This window comes from Ramularia collo-cygni (genome assembly GCF_900074925.1).
Source record: "Ramularia collo-cygni strain URUG2 genome assembly, contig: RCC_scaffold09, whole genome shotgun sequence".
In the NCBI taxonomy this organism is placed as follows: Eukaryota; Fungi; Ascomycota; class Dothideomycetes; order Mycosphaerellales; family Mycosphaerellaceae; genus Ramularia; species Ramularia collo-cygni.
Window position 1 is genome coordinate 1,125,649 of NW_019716263.1, and position 26,311 is coordinate 1,151,959.

Below are 26,311 nucleotides of genomic sequence, written 5' to 3' on the forward strand. Positions count from 1 at the left end.
CCTGCAGCCAAACCGTCGTTCATTTTATCGAACATGTCTTCCGATCGCTCATGATTCTCGCACGACAAAGTTKATGTGTGCGGAACCTGATACACGAAAAATCACCAAACATCATCTCGAGCTCATGAAACAGAATGCCGTACCTGACAGCTCTCAGAAGAGCACGCCCGGCTGCAACTGCGCAGACAAGCGATCAGGAAACCAAGCTTCTGGAACAACCTTGAATTGCGGTGCTGCTGCCTGCATCGGTGTTGCCTTTTGGTACGCAAAACGCTAGGACATAAATGTACAATATACCGTAGGTTCCTCCTAAAGCATGTTTCTCCTCCACGCCCGGTTGGCCAACTCTTCAATCTCCTTTACCTCCACAGGACCCTTGACAGCATCGTCGGCCAGTCCCTCCACCACAGCTTCAGCCACCAGGTCCGCCTTCAATGGCTTCGCTCCACCAGCACCCATCAGCCAGGTTAGGTTGCCGCCCGTTAGCGAATTGGCCAAGAATCCGCCATATGTGACAGCCGCCATGGGCATCGTGAATCCCCTCGAAGAATCGTACAAGAATCCAGGCCTGATAAACACACCCCTCATCCTGGGAAATGCAGAAGATATGGTGCTCTCAGCCTCCCGTTTGGTAGTGATGTATCTGCCTGGCAGAATCGGAGCACCCGCTGCTGCGGAAATATAGCAGAATGCCTTGACACCACTGTCGTTCGCTTCTCTARCCAACGCGATCGCGGAGTCACGGTTCATGAGCTCATATGTCAATTGTCCATCTCTTTCGCCCGGCTCAATTGTTTGCCCGGGTTTCCGATCCATGGGGTTTGTGTTCCCACCCTGCTTAGTTGCGCTGAAAGCACGACGAAGGCCAGAAATCGGTGATTCCTTGCCTGTGAGAACGCCTTTGTAGTCTGCCTCGAGGAGGATTCCCATCGAATGTACAACAGCATTGGCGCCTTCAAGGTCGGCTTTGTAGGTTTCGGGCTGAAGGATATTGGCTGATCGCCATTGGACAGATTTTGACCAAGCAGGTGCTGTTGTGTGGGCGGAGACAGAGGGCCAGTTTGGTTCGCCAGAGCGACTGGGTTTGGCATTCAGTATGAGGCAGCTTAATCATTTTGGGAGGGCAAACTGTACCTGATCGATACTACATCCCAGTCTCTTGCTACAGCTGCTTTGCAGATCCGGCTGCCGAGAAAGCCATTACCTCCACAGACGACCAGCTTCTTCTTGGCCGCCGCTGCTGTGGCTGTCGTTGACATGTTTGCAAAATCCTGAGCTCTGTGTAATTGAACTGTCCTAGCTTGCCGGCTGCTATCCWGTGAATCGATTATWGTATTGACTGGAAGATGGATTGACTCGAGGTCTCGATGTTGCGTGGTTGATGGGTGATGGTGCTTAGAGCAATCGATGAAAGAAGATGAGGGTGATGAGCTATCGAGCTTTCCAATCGTCCTTTCCATCACTTTCACGCGTTCGGATCGAGATCGTCATCGACATACTAAGGATAGATCCGAGCGGATCTATACGCTTTACGCTAACCATTWTGAGAACTTCACATGCATAGCAAAGGCAGCTGTACAGCAAGAGAATCATGCTGTGAAGCATACCGTGTCAAGGCTCTCTCAGACGGTATTTGTCGAACATCCAAAAGACCACACCGAGCAGGTTCGCCCAACATCGCCCGGTCAGCCCTTGGTGCATCGTGTTTGTTCTCAGGGTTAGGGTTGGGGTAGCGACATTTCTATGAAAGTCAGCAGGACTCTAAAGACGCTGCTTTTGCCAGCAATACCACAGTCTCGTATTTCCAATGCGCATTCTTCTCCGAAGATCGCCGCTCTGCAGGATATATATCCATAGACTTATATTCAGTGGTGAGTTATTCAGTGGTGAGTGAGGGTTGATCTCGCAGAATCAAGGACTATCTCGAGGGATCCACGACTCTGACATGTTAATACCAAGATCATAGCATCGTTGTAGGCGTGAAGGCATTAGTGAACGGTATAGTCTCGGGCAGGTATGTAACATATACGTCTAAATAGTCTGTAACTTAATTGGTTCTGTCAAGTCGCGGCGCCACTCCTGTGCAACCGCATAATTGACGTAAAAGAAGGTGTTGCTAGGATYGCTTTCGTGGAGCAACCTCGAGGCGTTGGTGACTAGAGGTAGATCGGCCTCCATGCATTGCAATTACTCCCCAATTAAAGGCTCAGCCGCCCCAGCTTCCATCTGACCTCCTTACAGCTTCTCCCTAAGCTTATCAGGACATCCGTGCGGGCATCACCACCAACATACGCCAGGAAGCTTTCCAGTCCCAACACCAAGCCCACACTCCTCGCACACTCCTCCCTCGCTCTCAAGATCATAGTCCGCATATCATGTTTCGCTGCTGCAGTCTTGTAGACCCAGTCGSAGCTGAAAAATTCCATCTCTGCAAAAGTCGCCTGACGTGTCATTCCTGCAACCTGTTTCTCGACAGCGGACAATACACGCTGAACGTGAACACTTGCCAGCGCTCTTGTTTCAGATGTAAGGGAAGAGCTCTCCTCACTTCCTGAAGGTCCTAGGACAACAATTGGTTCGGGATTGTAGCGCTTTCGTCCGGAGTAGACTTCAACGTGGTGGGGTGGGAATGCGTTCTCCTGGGAGGTCCACGGCGGTCTGTGCAGATATACTTCTTCGTATCTGTGGGGTGGGTAAAGAATACGATAGCGTCGCTTCTGTGTGGGTGTCTTGTTGGTTGAAGTTGTGGCATTGGATAAGAGGGACCCAGAGGCGAGTAGTTGCCAGGTCGACGGCTCTGAACAACTTCGGACAAACCAATTTGTTGTCGGCGGATGCTCTTGCTGGTATGGATGGCTCAACCTGTGCTGTGACGCGATAGATGTAATTTTTACATCACTATGCAAGGACGCATAGTAGCTAGGTGGGGGAGCTTCTTCCTCAAATTGTCCTGATATTTGGTGGAGCTCAAGTTCGGATTCCATTCTCGTGATATGTCGTGAATGCGTCAGGATGTGGGAGTCAGAACGTGTATCAAGAAAAAGGATTGAGTACGAAGCAATGAAAGGAAGAGATGTAGGGTAAGACATGATCAGGCCAGCACCCGGTCGACCAAGCGGGGAGCCACGGCCGTCTCACTCCGGTGACAAAGGAAAGCCTCGTTGGYGTACTGGTTGCAGTCATTTCCACAAATCTCGTAAACACAACTGTACTTTGCTTGCCACCTAGCTTGTTGTAGCAATTAGGCATAAGGTATGCCAAAATGGAGGCAGAGGCGAACGGGGACACGACTCGCAAATCCACCTTGCGTCGTCGCAGCTTGTCTCGAGACCAGCATCACAGCGGGAGACGCGTGTGCGGAGCGTGCGGAGCTGGCGGTTGTACTCCCCGGGATGATGCTCGTGTCTCTATGCACGCTCTGCATCGCGTCCAAGCATGTGCCAATGAACAAGTGAAGCACAAAATGATGATAGATGTAGTTGAAGAAGTGAAGTGGGAGAAGAAGTGGTAGATCTCTCTGGCCTCCCGCGTGGTTTCATCAACGTGTCGGCCCGACCAGACCCTTGAAACTTATGTTGAGGATCATCTCACCGAGAGAACGACATTTGCTTCCAGCTTCGAACCTCCATCCTCACACATCCCATCCCCCCTACCACCGACAATTATCCATCGGTGCTGTGCGAGGATGCTTTCTCGATTTGCGCCCCGCGCCCTTGCCGCGCCAGCGAGACTCAATGCCGCTCGCTTCACTCCGGCGCTGCGAACCGTGACCACGGATGCTGCGAGCAGCCACGTCGAGCGTAGCGATGTGCCCTCGGTATGCGATAGCAATGCCTGCCTCTCATGATCAGTCGCTGATGCATTTCTTCAGGAGGACGACAAGCCCTTCCAGGTCMGCATCTCCGACGAGGCATTCGAGACTTACGAGCTGGATCCGCCGCCGTACACCCTTGACACCACCAAGAAGGAGCTAAAGCAGATGTACTACGACATGGTCGCTGTACGGTATGTGTGGAGATATGACTAGAGTGGTAGAGCAAGCACGCAATACTAATCAGTCGTCACGTTGGCAGCCGCATGGAAATGGCCGCCGATCGTCTGTACAAGGAGAAGAAAATCCGGGGTTTCTGCCATCTGTCTACTGGTCAGGAAGCCGTCGCAGTCGGGATTGAACACGCCATCGAAAAGACCGACCATCTCATCACAGCCTACCGATGCCACGGCTTCGCCATGATGCGCGGAGGAACTGTTCGGTCAATCATCGGAGAATTGCTTGGCCGGAGAGAGGGTATCGCATATGGCAAGGGTGGCTCTATGCACATGTTCTCCACTGGGTTCWACGGTGGCAACGGAATTGTTGGAGCCCAGGTTCCCGTTGGCGCTGGCATTGCGTTTGCCAACAAGTACGAGGACAAGAAAAACGTGACACTTGCGCTGTACGGTGATGGAGCCAGCAACCAGGGTCAGATCTTTGAGGCGTTCAACATGGCGAAGCTTTGGGACCTGCCCATCATCTTCGGATGCGAGAGTGAGTATAGTCACTTGGGTGGAATGCACCGAAGACTAACTCCATCACAGACAACAAGTACGGCATGGGAACCGCTGCCCACCGTTCGTCTGCCCTGACCGACTACTACAAGCGTGGTCAGTTCATTCCCGGTCTCAAGATCAACGGTATGGATGTSATGGCCGTCAAGGCCGCTGTGCAGTACGGCAAGAAGTGGTGCGCCGAGGGCAACGGCCCGCTCGTCTACGAGTACGTGACCTACCGCTACGGAGGCCACTCCATGTCCGACCCAGGAACCACCTACCGTACACGTGAGGAGATTCAGCGCATGCGCTCGACGCAGGATCCAATCGCCGGACTGAAGCTGAAGCTTCTCGACTGGGGTGTTGTCAACGAGGAGGAGCTCAAGGCGATTGACAAGCAGGCTCGTTCATTCGTGGACGAGGAGGTCGCCATCGCTGAGAAGATGGCTGCGCCAGATGCTACTCCGGAGGTGCTTTTCGAGGACATCTACGTGCGTGGATCTGAGCCACAGTTCCTGCGTGGCAGGATACCAGAGGAGAACTACTACTACCCAGATCGGGAGGTCCAGGTTCCCAAGTCACCGGCGCAGACCTAAATGCCGGGTAGAAGTGGTTCATGTTTGCGATAGAGAGATTTCCTGTACTGAGCGGTAGGCAAAGGCGCTGGGAAGGTGTGGCTGGGTCCAACAGGACTCTTACCTTTTGTGCTCTTACTGGGATGCATTGTATATTGGCGTATTCACAATCTTCCGGCGGAGTATGCTTCGGCGCACGTGGGCGATGTGCACAAGGTTCATTCACATGCTGCGCATCATTTTCCGCTTGAAGCCCGCTCAACTTTCAAGCTCAAGCTCAGCCGACATCCGAAAACAAGCTTTGGCCCTGCGAACTTTGCTGATGTGACGTAGACCGCGCATGTGAATTGTTCCCGTATCAGTCTGCGGAACATTCGGAATGATGATGGCACGCAAGCCACGAATGCTTCCTCTCCAGAGCGATTGCCGTCCGAGCCCGACACCCAGCRTATATCGTCCATTGGTGTACTCTTCTTTGTTTGTTACTCCGTTCACACAATCTCCATTCCATTTCACCAAACTCTCCGCTCCGTTGATACCAACAAATAAGCACAACATCAGCGATGGCTTCCAAGACAGGACTTCCCTCTCCAGAGAAGAAAATTGAACTCTTCTCAGGAACCTATTTCGCGGCATGCACAATGGGTGGTATCATTGGTATGTACCATTCCTCCCCTCAATCCATAAATGAGAGATCAGTTCTAACGATATCACATTCCAGCTTGCGGACCAACCCACACAGCCGTCACCCCTCTCGATCTCGTAAAATGCCGCCGTCAAGTCGATTCCAACCTCTACAAATCCAATATTCAAGCATGGAGAACCATTTTCAAACAAGAAGGACTCCGCGGAGTCTTCACCGGCTGGTCCCCAACATTCATTGGCTACTCCTTCCAAGGAGCAGGCAAATACGGCGCATACGAGGCATTCAAATACTACTACGGCGAGAAACTTTTCCCCAACACCCCCAAAACTCTCGTCTTCCTCGGAGCCTCCGCCAGCGCAGAATTCATCGCCGATCTCTTCCTCTGTCCCTTCGAAGCCCTCAAAGTTCGCATGCAAACAACCGTGCCACCTTATGCGAAAACTCTCCGTGAGGGCTGGAGCAAGACTGTGAAAAATGAAGGTTTTGGCGGGCTGTACAAAGGATTGTATCCTCTGTGGGCACGTCAGATTCCATATACCATGGTCAAGTTCGCGACGTTCGAGACTGCTGTGAATGCGATTTACGCGCAATTGGGTAAGCCCAAGGAGGCTTTCAACACGCTGCAACAAACTGGTGTTTCTTTCTTGGGGGGTTACATCGCGGGTGTGGGATGTGCTGTAGTGAGCCATCCGGCAGATGTCATGGTTTCGAAGTTGAATTCGGATAGAAAAGCTGGAGAGGGTGCTGGTCAAGCCGTGAGCAGAATCTACAGAAACATCGGGTTCAAAGGCCTCTGGAACGGACTTCCAGTCAGAATCCTGATGATCGGAACTCTGGTATGTGTCTCTGTGAGATGGCTTCGCTGTGTGGATGCTAACGTGATCTTCCAGACTGCCTTCCAATGGTTGATTTACGACAGCTTCAAGGTTCAGGTGAGTTTATAGCCTCGAACGTTCGTTGGGATGAAACTAATACGGTGCAACAGCTCGGACTGCCAACTACAGGAGGTCACTAAGTGTTGGTATCAAAGATGAGACGGGTTTTCAATTCCGACTGGCGTTCCAGGTGTGACTTGCGAGAAGYGGATATTATAATTAAGCAGGGCGATGGAGGCATGGATCGATGCTGCATGTAGCAGCTGAACGTGATAGCTTTGAATTATCGAATGATTGCATGGATCAGCAACCTGAAATTGATGACACTCTCTGCCAAGAAGCTGCATTCAATGCGGCGAATGACATATTCCTTCGCATAGCCAAAGAACAGCCCCAATGAGCGAAGCTTGACGATGCCAATGTCAACCCAGCTTCCCAGTACACACACCATAGATACCCAAGGCTATGAGGAGGATCAGTGTTGCCAGCATGAAACCATCCGAGAGTCCATCAGTGAAGCTTTGCAAGTCTTTATCCCGATCTTTCGCGGCTCGCATTTCTTCGGCACGCATTCGATCCTCTAGCTCCTTTAATTGATGGCACACCACYTCGTAATCAGCTTGCAACTGAAAGAAGTCCCGCTCGTAATCCTCTTTGCAATCCAAGATGGCGGATTTCTGGACCAACTCTTCCTTGGTCTCCTCGAGTTCGAAAGTAAGATTATTGTGAGTCTTGCCTAATTCACAGGCGCTCTCCCGAAGTTGCTCCAGCTGAGTCGAAAGGGCCGCGATTTTGTCGTCCTTGTAGGTAAACTCCTGAGCCACGTTGGAGATTGTCTTCTCTAGAGCTTTGAGCTCGATGTTCGCTACGCAAAATATCAGTACAGCGTTCCTTCAAAATCAAAGGGGAAAGAACAGAGAATTCCCGAACCTACCATCGTCCATTTCGTCCCGCAAAGCATCCCTACTACGCTCCAGTTCCTTGCAAGCTTGCTCTTGGAATTGGACGTCGTGAACGGCCATGGCGAGGTATTTCTCTAACGTCTCATTCGACTTCTTGAGCTGCTCGTGCGCCGCTTGCAGCTCTTCAAAAGACTTTTGCATGATTTGCGCCTCGCGGGACTCATGTTCCATGGCGAGGATACTCGTCCGGAGTTCGTCGTTCTCACTCTGCAGACGAGTGCAGTCATTACGACTTGCGGCAAAATCGCTTTGCAAAACTCGATTCTCGCCTCGTAATTTTTCGTAGTCCTCGTGCTCATACACAGCACTGTCCTTCCTATCATTGCCGCGGGCCTCCTTACACTCGCGAAGCTCCTCACATTCGTCCATGAGATCTTCCATTGCCCTCTGCATGTTGAAGTCGGCTGATTCTTGAGAGTTCGACAAGTCAGTGTTGAGCATTTGCGATCGCATCAGGCGTCGGTAGAAGTGCTCCGAAGATATCCAGGCCATGCCGGATTTCAGTCGGGTTCCAGTATTGGTCTTTTGTGGCAAGTCTAACTGTAATTCAAACGTTTATGTATCMGCCCATATCCGCTTACTCTACCGTAGAATCAATGRTAAAGTGGTGAGCTGGGTCGGCTAGCTGCTTTGGGTACATAGCTGAATAAGGTAGCTTCCAGGTGGATAGATCTGAGATGGTGCCTATTGCCGAGAAGTGAGTTGATGAAGCGTACAGGAAGACTTTCAAGAAATCAGGTGAAACCAAAGCTTGTGAGTAATTCTCCGATGATAGCTCGTTTTCATCAGTACTTATCTACACAGATAGGCGCTACACTTGCTGGTCATGCCATCAGCGAGTACACTAAGACGAGGCAATGCTGAGTTCAGGCTGAAAGTCAGTCCAAACCAATGATACCGCAACAAGGCAGGTTCAAAGCCAGGCTGTCTTGTTCAATGGTAAACATTGACACCAACATTGAARATTTTCACCACTTCCGAGACCTCTTGTGGCTGGCTGTTCAGATGAAGGAACTCTTTCGGCCGCATAATCCTCCCGATGTTAGGCCTATGTGGTTGAGGCTGGAGCTTTGAGCACGCGGTGCCAGATCGAGACTTTGTGGTTCGTGATCGACCGTGAGCCCGTCACACGCGCTCGAGGGCCGACCGTTTGTACCGTCGGTTCTCGGCCCCATGAGTTGGATGGATAACCACATGCACGGCTGATGTGGAGAAAGACGTGTGACGGAGGGGAGAGAGATGATGTGAAGACGCAGGTGGTCAACCTAATCAATTATAATAATTCTAAATCCAGGACCACAACAAGCATCCACACGGCCTCGGAGTCAACGACGACCCCTGTCCAATCGCCTGGCTTATGCGCGCAGACGTCACGGATCCCACAAAAAGAGCTCTTCATCTCCGTTGCTGGCTGGGAGTCAAGTTCGGCCGACGTGCCGCTGACGAGGTCGCCAATCAATGTAGAGCTTCGACTCCTCGTCCTCTGCTTCTCGTGAATTTGGTGTGGTCTGCGATTTGTCCCCATCRTACAGGAACCGCCGCTTCCGTGCCCCAGGTGCCATCGGCAGTGCAGGTGTGAGATTGTCCGTCGGCGAATTCCAGCTGGCTCATCTCATCTTTGCTCTCGCGCCGGCTGAGGCGAGGCAGACCCGCCATTCTTCTGGTCCGACTCTCACAAGGATGCGAGAGGAGGGAGCCAACATCGCCGAATCTGCGCTGTCGAGACCGCTGAAGTGATCGGATCGTTCACCACGAACTTACCCCTCACCGCCCCACCCGCAATCCACCATGGCGCCTGCAGTCGTGTCCAACATCGCCTCCCGATTCCACCGCATGAGCCAGAGCAGCGGCGACAAGGAAGCCTGCGCCGCACGAGAGGAGGAGAAGCAGAAATTGTCCGAGTGGGAGGCAGAGAAACGTCCTCTTGAACCCTCAGAGATTGTCGTAGATCCGCAGCAAAAACCGGTTGGACATTCCAGCAAGCTCCTGCGCAAGGAGGATTTCGAATTGATCAAGACACTCGGCACCGGCACATTTGCGCGAGTATGGCTGGTCCGGCTGGCCGACAAGTCCAATCAGAAGAGCGGCGCAAACAGCGAATACACCAAGAAGGTCTTTGCGCTAAAAATCCTGCGCAAAGTGGATGTCATACGGCTGAAGCAGGTTGAGCATGTGCGTAATGAACGCAACGTCCTGGCCGCAGTCGCGGGACATCCCTTCATCACCACCATGGTAGCCAGCTTCCAAGACGCCGAGACGTTGTACATGCTACTCGACTATTGTCCCGGCGGCGAGGTGTTTTCATACCTGCGGCGAGCGCGAAGGTTCAATGAGCCCACTTCCACATTCTACGCTGCGGAGATAGTCTTGATCTTGGAGTTCCTGCACGAAAAGGAGGGTGTCGCATATCGTGATCTGAAGCCGGAGAACATCCTTATTGATGCTGACGGCCACTTGAAACTCGTGGATTTTGGATTTGCGAAGAAGATTCATAACAGTACGTGCCATTGGTTTGCGTTATGCACCGCAGAGCTAATCCCATTGCAGGAGAGACATATACGCTATGCGGAACCCCCGAATACCTCGCGCCGGAGGTGATCCGCAACACTGGTCACAGCACAGCTGTGGATTGGTGGGCCTTTGGCATCCTCATCTACGAGTTCCTTGTCGGCCAGCCTCCGTTCTGGGATCAGAATCCCATGAAGATCTACGAACAGATTGTGGAGGGCAAAGTCCGCTACCCCAGTGCAATGTCGAAAGACGCACGCGATATCATAAGCGGCTTGTGCACAGTGGATGTTACCAAAAGACTAGGGAACATCAAAGGTGGTGCGGCAACCGTGAAGAAGCATCCGTGGTTCAAGGACATCGACTGGGATAGACTTTACCACCGTAAGATGCAAGGACCGATTGTACCGCATTTAAAATCTGCGGATGACACGAGAAATTTTGATGATTACGACCCAGAGCCAGAGAAGCGGGAGCCCTATACCAAGGTTCGTATAACTCTGAGAAGACCCTTTGTCCGGACAATGGTATGCTGACAAGAAACCCAGGAAATGCACGAGAAGCATGATCGCATGTTTGCGGATTTCTGATCGCTCACTGCACAGTCCAGAACCATCAGATTACGACAGACTTGATCATGCATTAGATTTAATTGACGAACTGCATCGAATGGCGAACGGCGCTCTAGGGAAGGGGATAAGAGGCTCTGCGATCAACATTGATTGGGCGGGATCAAGGGATTGCTTCTTTGGGAGGGTGGCAGATGGCATGTTCAGACTCGCGACGGGCGATAAGAGAAGGAATACCAGCAGCCTGGATATCTATCAATGCCGACAATGAGCAACTCTGTTCTTATATCCAGCTCTTTACAACATCGGTAGCCGCGCCGCAATACCGTAGGGCTCGGCTGCAGATCGTCGCCCCGCACTCTCGGATAACATATCCGTCTCCAAGCTCCCGGCGAAGCGGGTCTGTACCTCGACCGCCTCGTGTGTTGTTCCTGGTGAGATGTCCTGGTGTCTGCATTGCCATGTGTTGAAAGAGGTGCTTAAGCGACATGTTGCTCCGAAACTTGGGTGGTCGCAGGTCAAATGCTCCCAGGATCATCACAGGCCTTTCGCGAAGCTTGTTGACCAAAGCTCATGCTCAAGGTCCAACAGAGGTGAGTGTGCAGCCGAGCTTGTAGCACCATGAATTGAGCACTGACTGTATGTTCCCTTCTTACAGCCAGCACTGTCGGAACACACCATCCCCGAACATTTCGCATCCATTGCATCCAAGTATGGTGACAGAAACGCGTACGTCGAACCACAGCCCCGCGAAAGCTGGCAGCATATCTTCAAATTCAAAGAGCAGACATTGAGAAAGAGAACAGGGTTATATCGCGACACCAACAGACGACGTTGACATACGATGTCCTCGATCAGAAGTCCAATGCTCTCGCTCGAGGACTACAAAGCATAGGCGTGAAGAAGGGAGACCGAGTCTCTGTTTCACTGGGCAACAACACAGAGTTCGCGATTGCAACCTATGCCGTGTTTAAACTGGGTGCCATCTTGAACCCTTTGAATCCAAGTTTCAACGCGAAGCAGGTCGTGAGTGCACTCAATCATTTAGGGACCTCTCATCTCCTCATCGGAGCCGAAACCCATCTCATTCGCAAGGATCCAAGGAGTAATCTCGAGATTCTACGGCATATTGCTCCCGGAATTTCCGGCGGCAAACTCGAGTCTGAGTTGGTTCCATCGTTGCAGCAAGTCGTTCTCGTGGACAATTCGCATGGCCGAACGAATCTAAACGAGCTGGGAGCGACCGTGCCTTTTCAGGCTGTGCAAGATGGCTCTGTGCAGTCTTTACCAGATCAGAATCTTCACAAAGACGATATCGTAAACATTCAGTTTACAAGCGGGACGACGTCTTCACCAAAGGCAGCTTGTCTGTCGCATCGCTCCATCTTGAACAATGGCATCCAAATCGGAGACCGGATGCTGCTGACACAAGATGATGTGGTGGTATGTCCACCACCACTTTTCCATTGCTTCGGGTCTATATTGGGCTATATGGCCAGTGAGTGATCTGGAATGCATCATCGAAGCACTTCTGACCCCGACCAGCTGCTACACATGGATCCTCCATTGTCTTTCCCACAGAAGCATTCGATCCGCTGGCAGCTCTCAGGGCTGTTCAGGATTACAAGGGCACGGCACTGTACGGCGTTGCGACCATGTTCCTAGCCGAGTTAGAGCTCCTCGCAAATGGCACTGTTCCACATGAGGGCTTCGAACACCTTCGAACCGGAATCGCCGCTGGCAGTAGTGTTCCCGCCGAGCTGATGAGGAAACTACACAAGACTCTCAACCTCAATGAGCTGACCATTTGCTACGGCATGACTGAAACCTCGCCCGTCAGTGTCATGACAAGGACGGATGACCCGCTCCAAAAGCGGATCGATACTGTGGGCCGCTTGCAGCCGCATGTTGAAGCCAAGGTCGTTGATCCTTTTGACAGCAACAAGATATTGGGCCTCAATGAACGCGGAGAACTTGCAGTTAGTGGATATCTGGTGATGAAGGAATACTGGGGAGATCCCGAGAAAACAGCAGAGGTCATGATCCCTGATGTGGAAGATCCGAGTAAAATCTGGATGTTGACCGGGGATGAAGCTGTTATGGATGAGGAGGGATATGTCTCGATTACGGGCAGGATAAAGGTGAGTATTGAGCTGAAGATTGACAGTCATGTAGGCAGAGCTAATCGATGTTTCTTCAGGATATCATCATCAGAGGCGGAGAGAACATCCACCCTCGTAAGTTGTTCGCCACTCCTAGAAGCTCGAAAGTGCTGATCTGTGTGCAGTTGAGGTTGAGAATTGTCTCCTGTCCCATGACAGTGTATCGAATGTGAGTGTCGTGGGCTTGCCCGACGAGAAGTACGGCGAAGTGGTCGCAGCATTCGTGATCAAACACAGCGGGAAGGACCTCACCGCAGATGATGTGAGGAAGTGGGTGCGAGAGAACCTTAGTGGACACTTGGGTATGATACTCCCCTCTGATATTACATATAGTCGCTGACATGTTGCGACCTCAGTCCCGAAATATGTTTTCTGGGTCGACGATTATCCCAAAACAGCAAGTGGGAAAGTACAAAAGTTCAAGCTGCAAGAAGACGGCATGCAATTATTGAAGCGAGGGCAAGGGTTGGAGTGAACAGTTCAGCCCGTCTCAACGGTGCCATCTCATGTGGAAACTTCTTGAAGAATCGAACCTACAGACCCCAATGCACATAGAACGACGCATGCGTCTACTGCTCTGCAAAGCGCATCTCACCTTTCCCCACATCAAACACAGCCACGACATTTTTCAAAAATGTATCGCCCAGGATGAACGGCTCAGAAGCGAATGGTTGAACACCAGTAATGCACATTCCCGTGTCTGGGTCCAGTCCAAGCTCACCCGTGAGAAGAAGATCCTGATCCTGGAGGTAAAAGTCGTGTCCAGCGATTCGAACCCCGAATTTAGGAGGCGTGGCATTGCAATCTACCTCGTAGACGTCCTGGGCTGACATGTATGTAGCTGGTGGATCAAAAAGCGCGTTAACTTTAGCGGCTAGTGCTGTGGAAAGAGAGACGAGTGTGCTTCCAGAATCAACGATAACAGGAGTGGTGTTTGAGAGCGTCGTATTTGAAATCCCGTCCCTCGTTTCCGATGGCTGTCCTGTGAGAAGTATACCTTCTGAATTGAAGTACTCTTTCGTGGCTCCGCCGTGTGATATGATGTACGCGTCCGGAATGATTGTATAGTAGGTGAATTCCGTAATCTCAACAGCGCTGCCTGGAAATTGAAAGACTTCCAACGGAGTAGAAACGAAGTCTCCCTTGTAAGGAATATTCGGCAGACACCCAAAAGCAAGCTGGCCTGCTTCCCCTTCCGTCTCCCGCGTGAGGGCTAGACTGAACATAGGTTCTGTTTTGCCTTGCTCAATCGCGTTGAAGAAGAATGGATTGTAGACGATACTGTTGTTGTTCGTATCTTTATCTGGGTCAGGACCGGAAAAGGCGCTGGTGATTCCTGGATAAGCGAAGCCCAGTAGACCGCTGCTCTCTCCATCACCGAACCAGTATGCGTAATCAACGAGCGCGACTTGTTGGTTGTCGACTGTGATTCCGGAGAAGGTCACGTCCTGATAGCCCATTTCCCCCGTGAGGAATTCTCCGTCACCGTACTCGATCCGGAAATTCTGGTCTGCGATCTTGCCATCTGAGAAGGTCATGTTGAAGAGGGGACCGAAGGCACAGTACTCTTGAGTYCTTCGGGATATGCATCAGTTCTCGGCTTCTTCTGCTTCTCATACGTTTTATGGACTTACTGCGGTTGTTTCTCAGCGTCGACACATTTGAGCTTGTTGCTCGCGAGCCAAAGATCGCTCGATCCTGTATCGAAGATGACATCGAACGTGTCTTGAYCGAACTGAAGAGGTACTGTGTATCCGGATCCTCCCTCTATAGCGCTGAGGATCGTTGCATTGGTTTTGACGCGCTTAGAGACGAGAGCTGCGAAGTGTTATTCGTGCTGCACCCAGCAAATCCCTAATAGCAACTCACCCCTGGAACTGGGAGGCTGGCTACACGTCCTTTTAATGGACATGATGTTCTGTGGAGCAGCCAATGGCGCTGCGTCTGAACGCAAGAAGCACGCGAGCAGAGCGAGTGGAAGAAATGTCGCCCACAACATATTGAAGGTACACGGGCGGATGAAAGGTAAAGGGCGACAGACAGAACGTTGACAAGCACAAGAACGTTGAGAGTTATAGCATTGACGAGAGCGAGACAATATGATGCGGCAGACGCCCCTTCATCCCTTGCGGCATCGACTCCATGTACTCTGCCTGTGCCGCTTCGTCCCAGCGTGCGCTGGAACACCTACTGATCTTACAGCTGCGGCGTGGAGGGACACTCAACGCAACAATCCCCCGTTCCCGAAAAGATCGGCCGAGGATGCCACAAACCGTCTCACTATGAAGCACAACATCCAGAAGCATCGTATTGTGCCCCCTCAGCAGAACAGATCCTAGCATTTCAAACCCAAAGCCTGCGTCGGTTGTGGTACTTCCGTCTGCAAATGGCTTGCGCGTGAAGCCGAACATCGCCCAGCATCATGGAGTGCAGACCCTTGTTCTGAGGGTGGCTTGAAGTGTTTCTCGGAAGGGACGCCATGGCGTAATACCTCCCGTCCACTTTCCACTAAGTGGACTTCAACACGTTGAAGTCGAAGACCCACCTTACTAGTCTCATATACTAGAGACCAAGTGTTGAATCATGCGCGATGCATGGCCCAGCTTGCTGATAGCAATGCGAGCACCATCGCAAAGGGAATCAACAGCAATGCCAGCACGATCCAGGTCGTCAAAATCGTAGGCCGCGCATCGGTGCTCCGGATAAGCCTTTGGACCTCCTGATCCAGCGACTGTGTCATTTTCGTGGCGCTGAACTCGGCCAAGACGCGAGCACGCCCATTCTGTCCCATCTGCTTCAATTTCGCGTCGCTTGAGGGTATCAATGGCTTGCGCATCACCTCTGTCCATTGATCCACCTTTTCGGGAGCTCTCAGCCATCCTGTTCGTCCATCATAAACAGTCTCCAAAGGTCCACCGGTATTGGTGGCCAGCACCGGGATCCCAGCGAGCATAGCCTCCAATGGCACGATACCAAAGTGCTCATTCGTGGGTGTATACAGCAACAGACCTGCCGAACGCAGCAGCCGCTGTTTCAGCTCGTTGGATATTGATAGCATGAACAGAACGTCTACGTCGTCAGACGACAGATCCGTCAAAGCAGTGTCTTTATTGCGAAACGTCGCATGCGTCAGGCTTAGCGAGTCTGYAAGGTCCTGGAGATGTTTGTGGGTGACCGAATTTTCAGCATTCCGAGGGTCGAATCCACCAGCAACGACCAGCCTCGCCTTCGTCCGCTCATCGGTACTCAGCCCGGCGTATGCTTTGATGGCCAGGTCAAGATTCTTCTTGCCCTCGAAGCGATTGATGCTTAGAAGCACTGTCTTGCCCGGCCAGATTTCATTGGTTCCCTCGTCAGGGCTAAGTCCATCCGTATCGACGCAGGGATATATGACCTTCAGCTCTCGTGAGCGCATCTTAGGAAATGTCTGCTTAAACACACTTCTTGTGTACTTGCTGTTAACGACCACGCTGTCCGAGCATCCAGTGCTCCATTCTTCAATCGTGTCGAAAGGTATCCGGTACAACTGTTTGACATACTTTCGCAATCCCTTCTCTTGTTTCGCCAACAGTCGATCCGGGTAGTGTCCGTAGMAGAGAACCTTCGCCCGGGGGTACAGCATGCGGAAGAAAGGAATGCAAGCGCTGAGCTGGTCGACAATGATGACATCGGGTTGCAGTTGTCCAAGCTCTGATGGGGCGACACTGGCGACTAGAGATAGCTGACGGAGGATTGAGAACAAAATACTCAGCGAGTTGCCCAGAGAAGCCGGGAAGATGGAGTCACCGCGGACTCGGACATCGAGGGTGCCTTTAAGTGATTCTTAGCCTTTTGTGGTATTTAGCCTCGGACACCTTGTCGTGTCGCCGGGAGACTCACCATCACGCGCCTCCTCGAAGCAATGCGCCGGATCGCAGTGGGATGTGAAGATGGTCACTCTATGTCCGATTGCCTTCAATCCCACCGCCGCGTCGATTACTAGTCGCTCGGCTCCTCCAATGCCCAGATCCGGGTGCACAAACACGATGCTGCGCGGCGTGGCAGTTTTGCTTGCCATTGTCCGTTCCGGAGGGTGGTGTAGCAGACAGCTATCGCCAGCCGCGTCGGAGGCACGGGAGGTCTACAAGCTTCTGGAGTGGAGTTTTAATTCACTTCCGCTTGCCGATCTCCCGGACCGTCCCGCTACATTTCTGACTATATATAGTAGTCTCGCTTGAACATGATCGAATTAGAATAGAGAAGGCTCAGACTACCTTATTCATCTTCATACTTAATCTACCTAACATACCAGTGGATGGCCTGTTTGCTATGTGAGGCCCCATGTGTGGTAGAATATGGGACACACCCAGCCAAAGATCGAGTCGCTTCACGAACCACAAATGATCACATGCGATCGACGCACTGTATGGCCAATCTGCGCCCTTCCTCCGAGATTTTGCTTCCCTCTTTGCTCGGATAAGCCAGGGCAATCTTCCACTTCGTCCATTGCTCCAATGTAGCGACTCTATCCGGCCCGGCAGCAGCATCATCCATCCTGACTTCTTCCCGGAGTCTGGAACCCGCAACTCTCAACCAAGCGTGGATCTCGCTCATCAAAACATCGATTCCTTGACGGCTCGAAGACAAAAGATCCAATACTTTGAACCCCCATTGCGCTGGGACAAGGTCTTGAAGGAACATTTCTGCCTCTGCTGTACCAACGGCATCGAAATGTCGTCGAAGTTCAACCTTCCTGTCGTCAGAAAGGCCTTCGAGATCTTTCTCCCAGCCATCTGGGCCATGTAGATGGAGCCGATACAGAGTGTCCCACATGCTTGCGAACCCTGGTAATTTTGACAGTGCGAGTCCAGATGATGTTGGTGGCAGATCCCGTATAGCAGCTAGCAGGCTTATTGTCTTGTGGCGTTCTTCATCGCTGAGTTCCACTATGGCCTCACAAATCAGTGCCCACAGCCTGTAGGTCTGTTCTGATGGATTCGTATCAGACTGTATAGGTGATGTGATGCGTATCGCAGTCTCATGAATGTCTGCATCGCCGCTGAGGTAGCGGGCTAGTGCCTGCGCTTCATCAGGATGACATCCATCACCTGCTGCTAAGGCTTCCGCTGTGGGAGCGACTTTTGATTCGAACCATGCTTGAAGAGGCATGAAGGGCAGTGAATGACGGTTGTAGAAAGAGATTGAAAGAGCGTTTCTTTTCTGCGGCCGGCTTGCGATCGCGAGGACAAGGCCCTACCTATAGGTTCATGGTTTCTGCACCAGCTCATGACTACCTGACTGTGTTGACGATGATGAGTGACGAAAGGTCCCACATGTTTCTGCTTCGTGTTGGTGCCGCCCCAGATCCTTCGTTGCGTCGAATCCTCCGCCCCGCCCGCCGGCATTGCTCGGACGCTAATTCAAAAATAGCAGGGCTGAACTTCACGTCTCCGCGGCTCCAACTTCCCCACTTCCCGACCACATCGACACCAACAACATGTTCTGTCTCTCTTGTCTGCCTGCCGGTGCGATGCCGATAGAAGAAAAAGGATTCATCCGGGAACGGCTGTATCTGTATCTGCTGCGTTCGCCCTTGCTCCCACCGGTCCTCAAATCGAGCATTGGGGCAAACACGCCCCACGATTGCTGGCGATTGCTGCGGTGAGTTACACATTGCGAACAGGGTGTGGCATCCCATAGCAAGGAAGGATGACGTGGGTGTGGTTGGTTCACACGCATCCCAAATCATCAAGCCCACCCGCCTCGATTCAACACTGGAAACAGCATCATACAGACTCCTGGAGAGCAACCGTGCAACGAAGGATCAAACCCATGTACGAGATGGTGGCAACGAGTCATCGAAATCCTTCACTACGTCGAAGCCCTAGGTTGTGGGGCCTCGTGTGTGAGGAAGTGACTTGTCAAAATGATCGAAAAGCACTGTAGGCTTGAAGGGTTCGGCCCCGCTGAATGCCAGAATAGCCAAATCCATGAACGCGAAGGATCAGGCCATCGGAGGAATGTTGGTAGGACGTCACTATGCGACTTGGCCGTCCGATATGCCTCCGAATGTCGTTTTCACCGGTCGGAAGCTCAGGTGCCTTGAGTTGGATGTGAACGTGCTGCTCCGCCGTCGACAGTATCCACATGTCCCGCCCACTTCAGGCGAGGACATGTGTTGGTGATGTAGACCAGGTGCTGTCAACTCCACTTCAGTCCGGACTCGAGCCTATATAAGGTAGTGCTCATCTACACCCTCTCACAAGCATAAGACCAAACTCCAACTTACATTGTCCTAAGATCGAACACCTCTTCCATCTGATATCCTACCTTCCTCGAATTTTCAGATTCGTCCAAAACATGCATTTCTCAACGACCATGGTCAGCGCCATCTTGGCCACCGGCTCCGTCGCTCTGGCTCTGCCAACATCCTCAACATCCAGCCAGCTTGTGGCACGGAAGTTTACCCCCCAACCGAATGACCCCAGCATGACCCCAGTCGACGTTCTCGACCTTGATCAGGACGTCAAGATGACCTGCGGAAGTACCGAATTCAGCTACAAAGATATTTACCAGGCCGTACAATGGGGCGAAATCCTGGAGCAGGAAAATTTGGGCCGCGGCAAGAAATCGAAAGAGTTCCCAACTGGACGCTTCCCTCACTCGTACACGGCCACGGAATTCACCTTCAATGACAACTGTCCTGCCGATGACAATCGCCAAGAGTATCCCTTGATTAAGGATGGTCCTTACAACGGCGGAATATCGAACAATGTGCAGTGGGGCGATCACAGGGTGATCTATTACTCCAAGGGAGAGGTGGCAGCGGACGGGAACCCGATTGTTTACTTCTGTGGTGGGCTCACACATGAGGATGCCGACGATGATGGCGAGTTTGTGCAATGCACTGTCGACTAGAGACATTAAAGACGCTCTCGCCAGGGTAGCCTTTGTGAGGTAGTAGATGATCTAGGATTTCACACAGCTATCAAAACTTCATGGTTCTTGACTCCTTGAATATGYGGACCGTGTACAATGCTAGAGCACAGCAGATAGGGAGTAGGAACAGTGGTCCCGCGTAGTTGAAGTTCTTCGGGCTGACGACATACTGAGTCGGCCAGAATGACCAGAATAGAGCCCAGGTGGCGTATACAAGGGCGATGCAATTGATTCCAAGACCAGTGCGGCCCAACGACCACCGCGCGGCTGGTAAGTCTTCTTGCAATAGCCTTTTTCGGATGAGGCAGGTCAGTGAGACCATGTATGATGCCATGAAACATGCGGTAGAGAGGCCCATGATGGTGTGCAGTGAGCTCCCAGTTGGATAGGTGACGAGCGAAAGGAAGCTGGTGATCATCACGGTCATCACAATGGAGTTCAATGGGACCTTCAGCTTCGGGTGGACTCCCCCAATGGAAGAGGAGTAGAAGAGGGCTCGGTCTCGCCTGTTGCAGTCAGCACACGTAGACATTCGATGCGAACGGTCTTTACCCAAAAGCGTAGAGATGTCTCGAAGTTGCAACCATCGTACTCACAGCAATCATGACCAACATGACCAGAATTACTGCACATGGAAATGGGAAGTCAGCAATGCTATCAAATGTACGTGGCTGTCCCTAAGATTTATCAAGCATACCCTGCAAAACACGTCAGCAATGCAGCAGATAGGGCAGGTTACAGTCGTACATACTGAGGTGAATCCAATGGTGGCACCTCGATCACCGTCTAACATTCTGTCGAAAATTGAGGTGAGGGCGTGTTCATCGTCAAGGGCATCGGTGATGGATCCAAGGTTGAACAAGAATGTCACAATGAGGCCTAATGTTATCGGGGCGTTGAACAGGAAACTCCAAACCACGCATCGCGGTACCTGTCCAGATTTTCGTCGAGTCAGTGGGTGCATCGCGTATCGCAAGACAGGGAAACGAACAATGATCTCCGCGTCCTCTACCTCCTCTGCGATGTAAGACATGGCGTCGCTCCCCAAGAGAACGAATACGCTCGAAAGCTGTCCCACACAAACAGAAAGCGCCTTCGAAGGCCATTTATTCTGTCCGCCGTTGTCGGTGAAGGTAAGGAACACATGTTTCGCCTTCTCCTTTGGAGATGCCAGGACCCATAGAGAAACAAGAATGGGGACCAACACGAAAACGTGACAGATCGCGAACAGCTAGAGAGAGCCAGTACCAGTCAGCAAGACCTCAATGTACTGTGAGATTACTTTGTCATACCCCTTCGGCAATGCTGAGGTGGCCTGCTGCGAAGGCATTGAAAACCGACATTACGACTGCGACAAGAACCATGTAAAGGTGTGTCTGCCATCTGGTTGCCGCCATATCAGGATGGACGAGTGATTGTACCAAGTTGGTGACAATGTAGCAGTGTAGAGTGAACCTCGCTTGCCAGCCAATGGAGCAAACCCATCCGGTGAAATATGATAGGCGTCTTTGGCTCTTCGAAGGAGCAAATGCTGTCACAAAGCGATACTGTCCACCAGACAATGGGACCATGCTGCTCATCTCGGCGAGAGACAAGACGACGAATAAATGTCCAATATGTGCCCAGACGGTGGTCCAGAAAAGTCCCGCCAGTCCTCCATTCCGAAGACTCAGAGAGTTCGTGGTCAGTGAGAGCTCCTAACTGCCCATGACAAGCGATGTGAATCCAATGGTCGAGAGCTGTCGGTACTTTTGCTGGACCACATGCTTTCTGCTGATAGCTGGTGGGGCCTTGAATTCACGGGCAGTAGGACTGGCCAGCTTTTGTCGATCTACCATGTCCTTTGCTATCGATGATGTGCTGCTGCCGCTTGAGGGGGATGATTCAATGTCAACGGCGGAGAAGTGAGGCTTGAGTGGAGGTCTAGGTTGCGACATCGTGAGGGCGAGGCGGAATCTGGGTAGGGTAAAACGTGCGAGATGGTGTCTGCCCGGACGAGCAGCTATACCTGATAGAGTGGTCGGATTGGGTTGATGTGGCAGGTTGTCGAACACTTGGATGAGTTGTCCCTTCCAGCTTAGGTACAGCGTCTTACCATGCCGTACCGCCCCTCTGGCGATTGACCCGTATGAATTGCTCGCTGTTGCTTTGGGTTTCTATTGGTCGAGAGGTCTATCGCATGCAATTAGAGGCCAAAACCTTGTGGAAGAGTTCGCACGAGTCAAATCTAGTGGGCGGCCTCAGCGATGGAAAGACGTGTGCAGCTTGCGATTTCCCCATGGCGCGAAACGTTTAACCACACCCTCGTCCATTACATGTACGTACCTCATGATCTCCCACCCCATCAGGCATGCTTCATGCCTTCATTTCATCTAGAAAAGGTTTCTGCCGGAATCGTCATCGCCTGCACCACCGCATCCATCTGGTCGCTCCTGATCTCCCTGATACGACTGTTCCTACGCCTGAAGATCAGTGGCCCTTTAGGATGGGATGATGCTACATGTGCAGCAGCAACTGTCAGTGCACTCTGCAGCTTTGATTTGAATATGACTGAATCTAAGAGTCAGTTGTTTGGAGTCGCGGAAAGCTGTACAGCACTCTTAGCGGTTCACTATGGCCTTGGAATTCCTCAAAACGAAATCGGCGAATTCGAACCATTGTACAAGCTTGTATGGGTGGCCGGTCAACTCTATGCCTTGTCCGTGGGATTCTCCGTTCTTTCAATCACCTGCTTCATTGCACGCTTGACCAAGACCGACCAACATCAGAGGATCATACACTCAATCATGATCGCAATTGGTGTCTGGATGGTTATCTCGGAGTTGTTGATCGCACTTGGATGTCCAACACCACGACCTTGGGATATCTCGGATCGAAAATGCTTGAACAAGGTATTTGGGAACAGCTCAATCTGCTAGCAAGCTTTGGACAGCGTGGCTCCAGACCTTGCGGAACGAGACATGGCTTACCGCAAGAGAAGAGTGCTGACACCCAGCTCGTAGTGGTATATCTGGCTTAGCCACACAGTGATCTGCACGATGTTCGAGATTCTCAACATCAAAGTTGCACTCTTGATCGTCTGGAATCTACAGATGCCGTTCCGGCCGAAAGCCGTTGTCTTCTTATCATTCTCCCTACGGCTACTGTAAGGCTGCAACTTTACTTGTAAGCGAAACCATGAGGCTTACCATTTTCATTCCAGTGTGCTACCACCCGCTCTGGTTCGGCTTCAGTTTCTCGAAGTCGCTATTGCAAAGACAGATGTCGGTGCCTACCGGGCAAGAGCCAATCTCCTGTCACAAATCGTGATGCATTCTAGCATCATATTGGCAACTATTCCATGCGCCAAGCCTTTCTTCGCGTTGTTTGTGAGTAATTTGGAAGTGACTGGGAAGTAATGCTTTCTGACGCGCGAAAAGGATGGTGGCGTGTACAGAACTCCTCGAGATATGAAGCCAGAGCCAGCAACAGAACCCGAAGCGGCTGGAACGGGTATCGAGCAGAGGCAAGAGTTTGGCTTCTACTATGAGAGCAGCCCGTGAAGCGAAATCGACCTACCTAAACAAACACATGTAGCACATGCATAGAATGGACTCACCCTTGCCAGATGGCCTTACGCATAGCAAACCGAAGAACGGCAGCTCGCTCTGTCGTCACATAACAGCAGTTGATACCGCCATTCAGCCGTGGGTCTCCTCCAGTCCTGGCGGGCGTGTCCGTCACGACCAAGTATGCACACCATCGAAGTGCTTGTGATGATTTCTCGATTATCGAGAGATTCGATTTTCTATACGCACGTTAGAACCATGCCGATCAAGAATCTTTATCAGACCCAGCATCATCATCCTCGCCTTCCACTTCGACTCTTCTTCCCTTCACACCCGCCTCAACTTCGGTAACCAGACTCTCCATGTAGTCCTTGTCTTTACCAACCAGCGTGACAGTGTTGCGGGACTTGCCGAAACGCGGATAGCTGCCAACTTTGATGCCTTTGCTTTCGACTTTCTGGGATAGCGTGGTGAGGAATTCGGCCACTGAGCTCTCAGGAAGGGGCGTGGAGAAGAGTATCCGATGCACACCCTTGCCCTCAGGATCAACCAATCTCGGTAGGATGCGTGGCTTGAGGCCGTTGAGCAATGCTTCGAAGAGGCGAGGAATGCCTATATCAGTCAGTGTGTACACCATCGAGTCTTTACATCAAAGCTGACCAGGGAATATGTGAATGTTGCCATTTACGCAGTTGATCGGAACCCAGAGCTCCTCTGCAACGAACATGACCTGATCCTCGTCGGGCAGCTTCTTGTCGTAAGGAAGCTCCACCATTCGCAGTTTCGCTCGACGCTCAGGAGAGTCGACATCCCAGGAAAAGTTTTCCTGGCCGGGACGCTTCTTCGACAGCTTTCTCATCTTCTCGTACGCAAGCTCATGCAGAACAAGAGGCAGGTCGAAAGCTTTGGCGATGCTCTGGTAAGTGATATCGTCGTGTGTTGGCCCAATGCCACCCGATGTGACAACGAGATCATAGTTGCTGCTCATTCTACGCACAGCCTCAATGATCTCGCTCTCGTCGTCGGCGATCACCTCGATCCGCTTGAGGTTGATGCCGAGGGAGAAGCAGTACTTAGSAAAATACGCGGAATTTGTGTCGACGGTCTACATGCAGGTCTGTTCAGCATCTCAGCAACCATTGATGGCTGACTAGCTGGACATAATGCTAACCTTTCCCCCCAACACTTCGTCGCCAATGATGAGGCATCCAGCCGTGTGAATCTTGCTCTTGCTCCGCTGGTCGGCCATGGTTCGTGCCGTAAACGACGCAGCGGCCGAATTGTGAACGAAATAGGGCGATTGGCGTGCAATGTGACGAGTGAGCTGGTTGAGTCTCGAGAACATGAGTGTGGGGAAGATTGTTTGGCAGACAGGAGATGGAACCTGGAAAGTAGTGAACAGGTCTAGCTAGGAGACAGGTCGACCCCGGTCGCTTGTGTTTGTGTTTGGTGATGTCGTAGTTGACCCGGCTCGCGTGTTCCGAGATCGGCGGACTTTTCCGCTCGTACCAAGAGTCGCGTCGTTCAACTTTCATCTGAAGCGACATGAAGAAGTCGCATGCATCGCGGCTTACGGTACGAGAGATTGCATCGCTTGACGCTTTCTATTGCGTGGTGATCAACAGATTTAATTTACTGTCCACGCAAACACGCCATAAGGTATTGCTGWTGTAGAAGACTCCAGGTTAGACCGAATAGTTCTCATGTCACACGCATTATAATGGCCTTTGAGTGGCTAGATTGCAAGGAGGTATACCATTTGAAGTCTTGCGAGGGCCTTCGACCAAGATGTCCAGCCTCTCATATGGTTGCCTATCGTTTGATTACCGAGCCACCCGGGATGTCTTTATAGTCAAGATGAGGCCTGAGGCACGCCGCGGCTCTATCCCCAAGGTTTGGTTGAAAGTTGAAGTCTACTGGGCTGTTCGTTGGCTGTTGTTATAGGTATGCCTGCAATCGATTCTTTGTATTTTAGCAATGAGAATATCTTTGCTTCAAATTGACCAGTCGCCGAAACTGCCCGCCTGAAACTGTCCCACCTGTTCACTCATCACGCTCGTTACATCATCTGCCACGCCAAGCTCTAGCCCGCTCTCCAGTCTTTCATGTTCGCATGAACATCACGACAAAGCCTTCCCAAGTCAAGCTCCACACAACTCACGAATCATGGTACGAGCTTTCCTCGATCTCTCGCATAGCATTCTCTAATGTTTCCAGGCCTCTGAAAGCAGACTCTACACCTTCGGGTCAGACACGAAAGACAAACTCCGAAAGTTCCGCCTATCGACCTCCCGATCCAACACGCCCCAAGCAATCATATGTACACGCCCTCTGTTTCCCACGCCCTCGACCTAAAAATCTGACCATGATCGTAAAGAAGACCAGATCGACAAAAAGACTCTAGAAATCAAACCCTCCGATGGCGAAGTCTACACAGATATGCAAGAGCTGAGCGATGAGATGCCTGACAACACGCCGAGATACATTCTCCTCAGTTATCCTCTTACATTGGTATGTTGTCACACCAGCCGGGCAGACCGTTCTGGGTAAGGTCATTACTGATGGGTATGGTGCATGCGTAGAAGAAGTCTGGACGGCTAGCGGTCCCTTATGTCATGCTCAATTATATGCCGCCGACTTGCTCTGCAGAGCTACGGATGTTGTACGCGGGAGCAAAAGAATTGATGAAGAATACGGCCGAGGCGGGGAAGATCATTGAGATTGAAAATGCTGATGAGCTGGAGAGCATTGAGGAGAAGTTACAGGGAGAGGAATAAGAGGAGARATGATGAGCGATTCAGAAGCTTGGGCCTGAGAGCTTGACAGTGAAACATGCCAGACGGACTGTGATAAAATAGCTTCCACGTCTGCAGAGAACTGCCAGCGCACTTTACACGTGGGAAATATGCACATGTAAGAAGATTTCTTTCGTCCTGTCTCGTTCTGGGGAATAACGCATTGGTATAAACGATGCAAAAAGTGCTCTTGTCGGCTGCTTTTCCTCGCAGCACCTCCTCC

At 51.6% G+C, this 26,311-nt stretch overlaps 16 protein-coding genes; 7 read left to right on the plus strand and 9 right to left on the minus strand.

Annotated features, from left to right (window-relative positions):
• Window positions 1-309: 309 nt before the first annotated feature.
• Window positions 310-1,259, minus strand: RCC_06542 (probable oxidoreductase; the record flags this gene model as incomplete). XM_023771805.1 has 2 exons in its annotated part: window positions 310-1,078; window positions 1,135-1,259. The coding sequence occupies 2 exons, from the start codon at window positions 1,257-1,259 to the stop codon at window positions 310-312; spliced, it is 894 nt and encodes a 297-aa protein (XP_023627573.1).
• A 939-nt stretch (window positions 1,260-2,198) lies between these two features.
• RCC_06543 (uncharacterized protein) lies at window positions 2,199-3,089 on the minus strand (the record flags this gene model as incomplete). Its single annotated transcript, XM_023771806.1, has 1 exon — window positions 2,199-3,089. One exon carries the CDS (start codon window positions 3,087-3,089, stop codon window positions 2,199-2,201), a length of 891 nt encoding a protein of 296 aa, XP_023627574.1.
• A 596-nt stretch (window positions 3,090-3,685) lies between these two features.
• RCC_06544 (probable pyruvate dehydrogenase E1 component subunit alpha) lies at window positions 3,686-5,126 on the plus strand (the record flags this gene model as incomplete). XM_023771807.1 has 4 exons in its annotated part: window positions 3,686-3,817; window positions 3,872-4,005; window positions 4,074-4,528; window positions 4,579-5,126. 4 exons carry the CDS (start codon window positions 3,686-3,688, stop codon window positions 5,124-5,126), a joined length of 1,269 nt encoding a protein of 422 aa, XP_023627575.1.
• A 542-nt stretch (window positions 5,127-5,668) lies between these two features.
• RCC_06545 (probable phosphate transport protein, mitochondrial) lies at window positions 5,669-6,766 on the plus strand (the record flags this gene model as incomplete). XM_023771808.1 has 4 exons in its annotated part: window positions 5,669-5,762; window positions 5,827-6,587; window positions 6,642-6,683; window positions 6,737-6,766. The coding sequence occupies 4 exons, from the start codon at window positions 5,669-5,671 to the stop codon at window positions 6,764-6,766; spliced, it is 927 nt and encodes a 308-aa protein (XP_023627576.1).
• A 282-nt stretch (window positions 6,767-7,048) lies between these two features.
• Window positions 7,049-7,981, minus strand: RCC_06546 (uncharacterized protein; the record flags this gene model as incomplete). XM_023771809.1 has 2 exons in its annotated part: window positions 7,049-7,491; window positions 7,561-7,981. 2 exons carry the CDS (start codon window positions 7,979-7,981, stop codon window positions 7,049-7,051), a joined length of 864 nt encoding a protein of 287 aa, XP_023627577.1.
• Window positions 7,982-9,376: 1,395 nt separating this feature from the next.
• On the plus strand, window positions 9,377-10,686 carry RCC_06547 (probable cAMP-dependent protein kinase catalytic subunit (PKA); the record flags this gene model as incomplete). XM_023771810.1 has 3 exons in its annotated part: window positions 9,377-10,085; window positions 10,136-10,584; window positions 10,645-10,686. 3 exons carry the CDS (start codon window positions 9,377-9,379, stop codon window positions 10,684-10,686), a joined length of 1,200 nt encoding a protein of 399 aa, XP_023627578.1.
• A 467-nt stretch (window positions 10,687-11,153) lies between these two features.
• Window positions 11,154-13,302, plus strand: RCC_06548 (probable AMP-binding enzyme; the record flags this gene model as incomplete). XM_023771811.1 has 7 exons in its annotated part: window positions 11,154-11,258; window positions 11,324-11,394; window positions 11,448-12,163; window positions 12,211-12,806; window positions 12,866-12,902; window positions 12,953-13,129; window positions 13,184-13,302. 7 exons carry the CDS (start codon window positions 11,154-11,156, stop codon window positions 13,300-13,302), a joined length of 1,821 nt encoding a protein of 606 aa, XP_023627579.1.
• Window positions 13,303-13,396: 94 nt separating this feature from the next.
• RCC_06549 (uncharacterized protein) lies at window positions 13,397-14,365 on the minus strand (the record flags this gene model as incomplete). The annotated part of the gene is made up of 1 exon (XM_023771812.1): window positions 13,397-14,365. One exon carries the CDS (start codon window positions 14,363-14,365, stop codon window positions 13,397-13,399), a length of 969 nt encoding a protein of 322 aa, XP_023627580.1.
• A 1,043-nt stretch (window positions 14,366-15,408) lies between these two features.
• On the minus strand, window positions 15,409-16,884 carry RCC_06550 (related to alpha-1,2-mannosyltransferase (Alg2); the record flags this gene model as incomplete). XM_023771813.1 has 2 exons in its annotated part: window positions 15,409-16,637; window positions 16,707-16,884. 2 exons carry the CDS (start codon window positions 16,882-16,884, stop codon window positions 15,409-15,411), a joined length of 1,407 nt encoding a protein of 468 aa, XP_023627581.1.
• Window positions 16,885-17,210: 326 nt separating this feature from the next.
• On the minus strand, window positions 17,211-17,975 carry RCC_06551 (uncharacterized protein; the record flags this gene model as incomplete). Its single annotated transcript, XM_023771814.1, has 1 exon — window positions 17,211-17,975. One exon carries the CDS (start codon window positions 17,973-17,975, stop codon window positions 17,211-17,213), a length of 765 nt encoding a protein of 254 aa, XP_023627582.1.
• A 1,191-nt stretch (window positions 17,976-19,166) lies between these two features.
• On the plus strand, window positions 19,167-19,724 carry RCC_06552 (uncharacterized protein; the record flags this gene model as incomplete). The annotated part of the gene is made up of 1 exon (XM_023771815.1): window positions 19,167-19,724. The coding sequence occupies one exon, from the start codon at window positions 19,167-19,169 to the stop codon at window positions 19,722-19,724; it is 558 nt and encodes a 185-aa protein (XP_023627583.1).
• A 70-nt stretch (window positions 19,725-19,794) lies between these two features.
• RCC_06553 (uncharacterized protein) lies at window positions 19,795-20,359 on the minus strand (the record flags this gene model as incomplete). XM_023771816.1 has 2 exons in its annotated part: window positions 19,795-20,251; window positions 20,298-20,359. The coding sequence occupies 2 exons, from the start codon at window positions 20,357-20,359 to the stop codon at window positions 19,795-19,797; spliced, it is 519 nt and encodes a 172-aa protein (XP_023627584.1).
• A 63-nt stretch (window positions 20,360-20,422) lies between these two features.
• On the minus strand, window positions 20,423-21,682 carry RCC_06554 (uncharacterized protein; the record flags this gene model as incomplete). XM_023771817.1 has 5 exons in its annotated part: window positions 20,423-20,443; window positions 20,497-20,676; window positions 20,737-20,976; window positions 21,038-21,413; window positions 21,495-21,682. 5 exons carry the CDS (start codon window positions 21,680-21,682, stop codon window positions 20,423-20,425), a joined length of 1,005 nt encoding a protein of 334 aa, XP_023627585.1.
• Window positions 21,683-22,102: 420 nt separating this feature from the next.
• Window positions 22,103-23,287, plus strand: RCC_06555 (uncharacterized protein; the record flags this gene model as incomplete). XM_023771818.1 has 5 exons in its annotated part: window positions 22,103-22,261; window positions 22,313-22,636; window positions 22,748-22,890; window positions 22,948-23,113; window positions 23,165-23,287. The coding sequence occupies 5 exons, from the start codon at window positions 22,103-22,105 to the stop codon at window positions 23,285-23,287; spliced, it is 915 nt and encodes a 304-aa protein (XP_023627586.1).
• A 271-nt stretch (window positions 23,288-23,558) lies between these two features.
• On the minus strand, window positions 23,559-24,542 carry RCC_06556 (probable 3^-phosphoadenosine 5^-phosphosulfate sulfotransferase (PAPS reductase)/FAD synthetase and related enzymes; the record flags this gene model as incomplete). XM_023771819.1 has 3 exons in its annotated part: window positions 23,559-23,905; window positions 23,954-24,398; window positions 24,465-24,542. 3 exons carry the CDS (start codon window positions 24,540-24,542, stop codon window positions 23,559-23,561), a joined length of 870 nt encoding a protein of 289 aa, XP_023627587.1.
• Window positions 24,543-25,459: 917 nt separating this feature from the next.
• RCC_06557 (related to glia maturation factor beta) lies at window positions 25,460-26,070 on the plus strand (the record flags this gene model as incomplete). XM_023771820.1 has 4 exons in its annotated part: window positions 25,460-25,462; window positions 25,511-25,613; window positions 25,674-25,804; window positions 25,876-26,070. The coding sequence occupies 4 exons, from the start codon at window positions 25,460-25,462 to the stop codon at window positions 26,068-26,070; spliced, it is 432 nt and encodes a 143-aa protein (XP_023627588.1).
• Window positions 26,071-26,311: the final 241 nt, after the last annotated feature.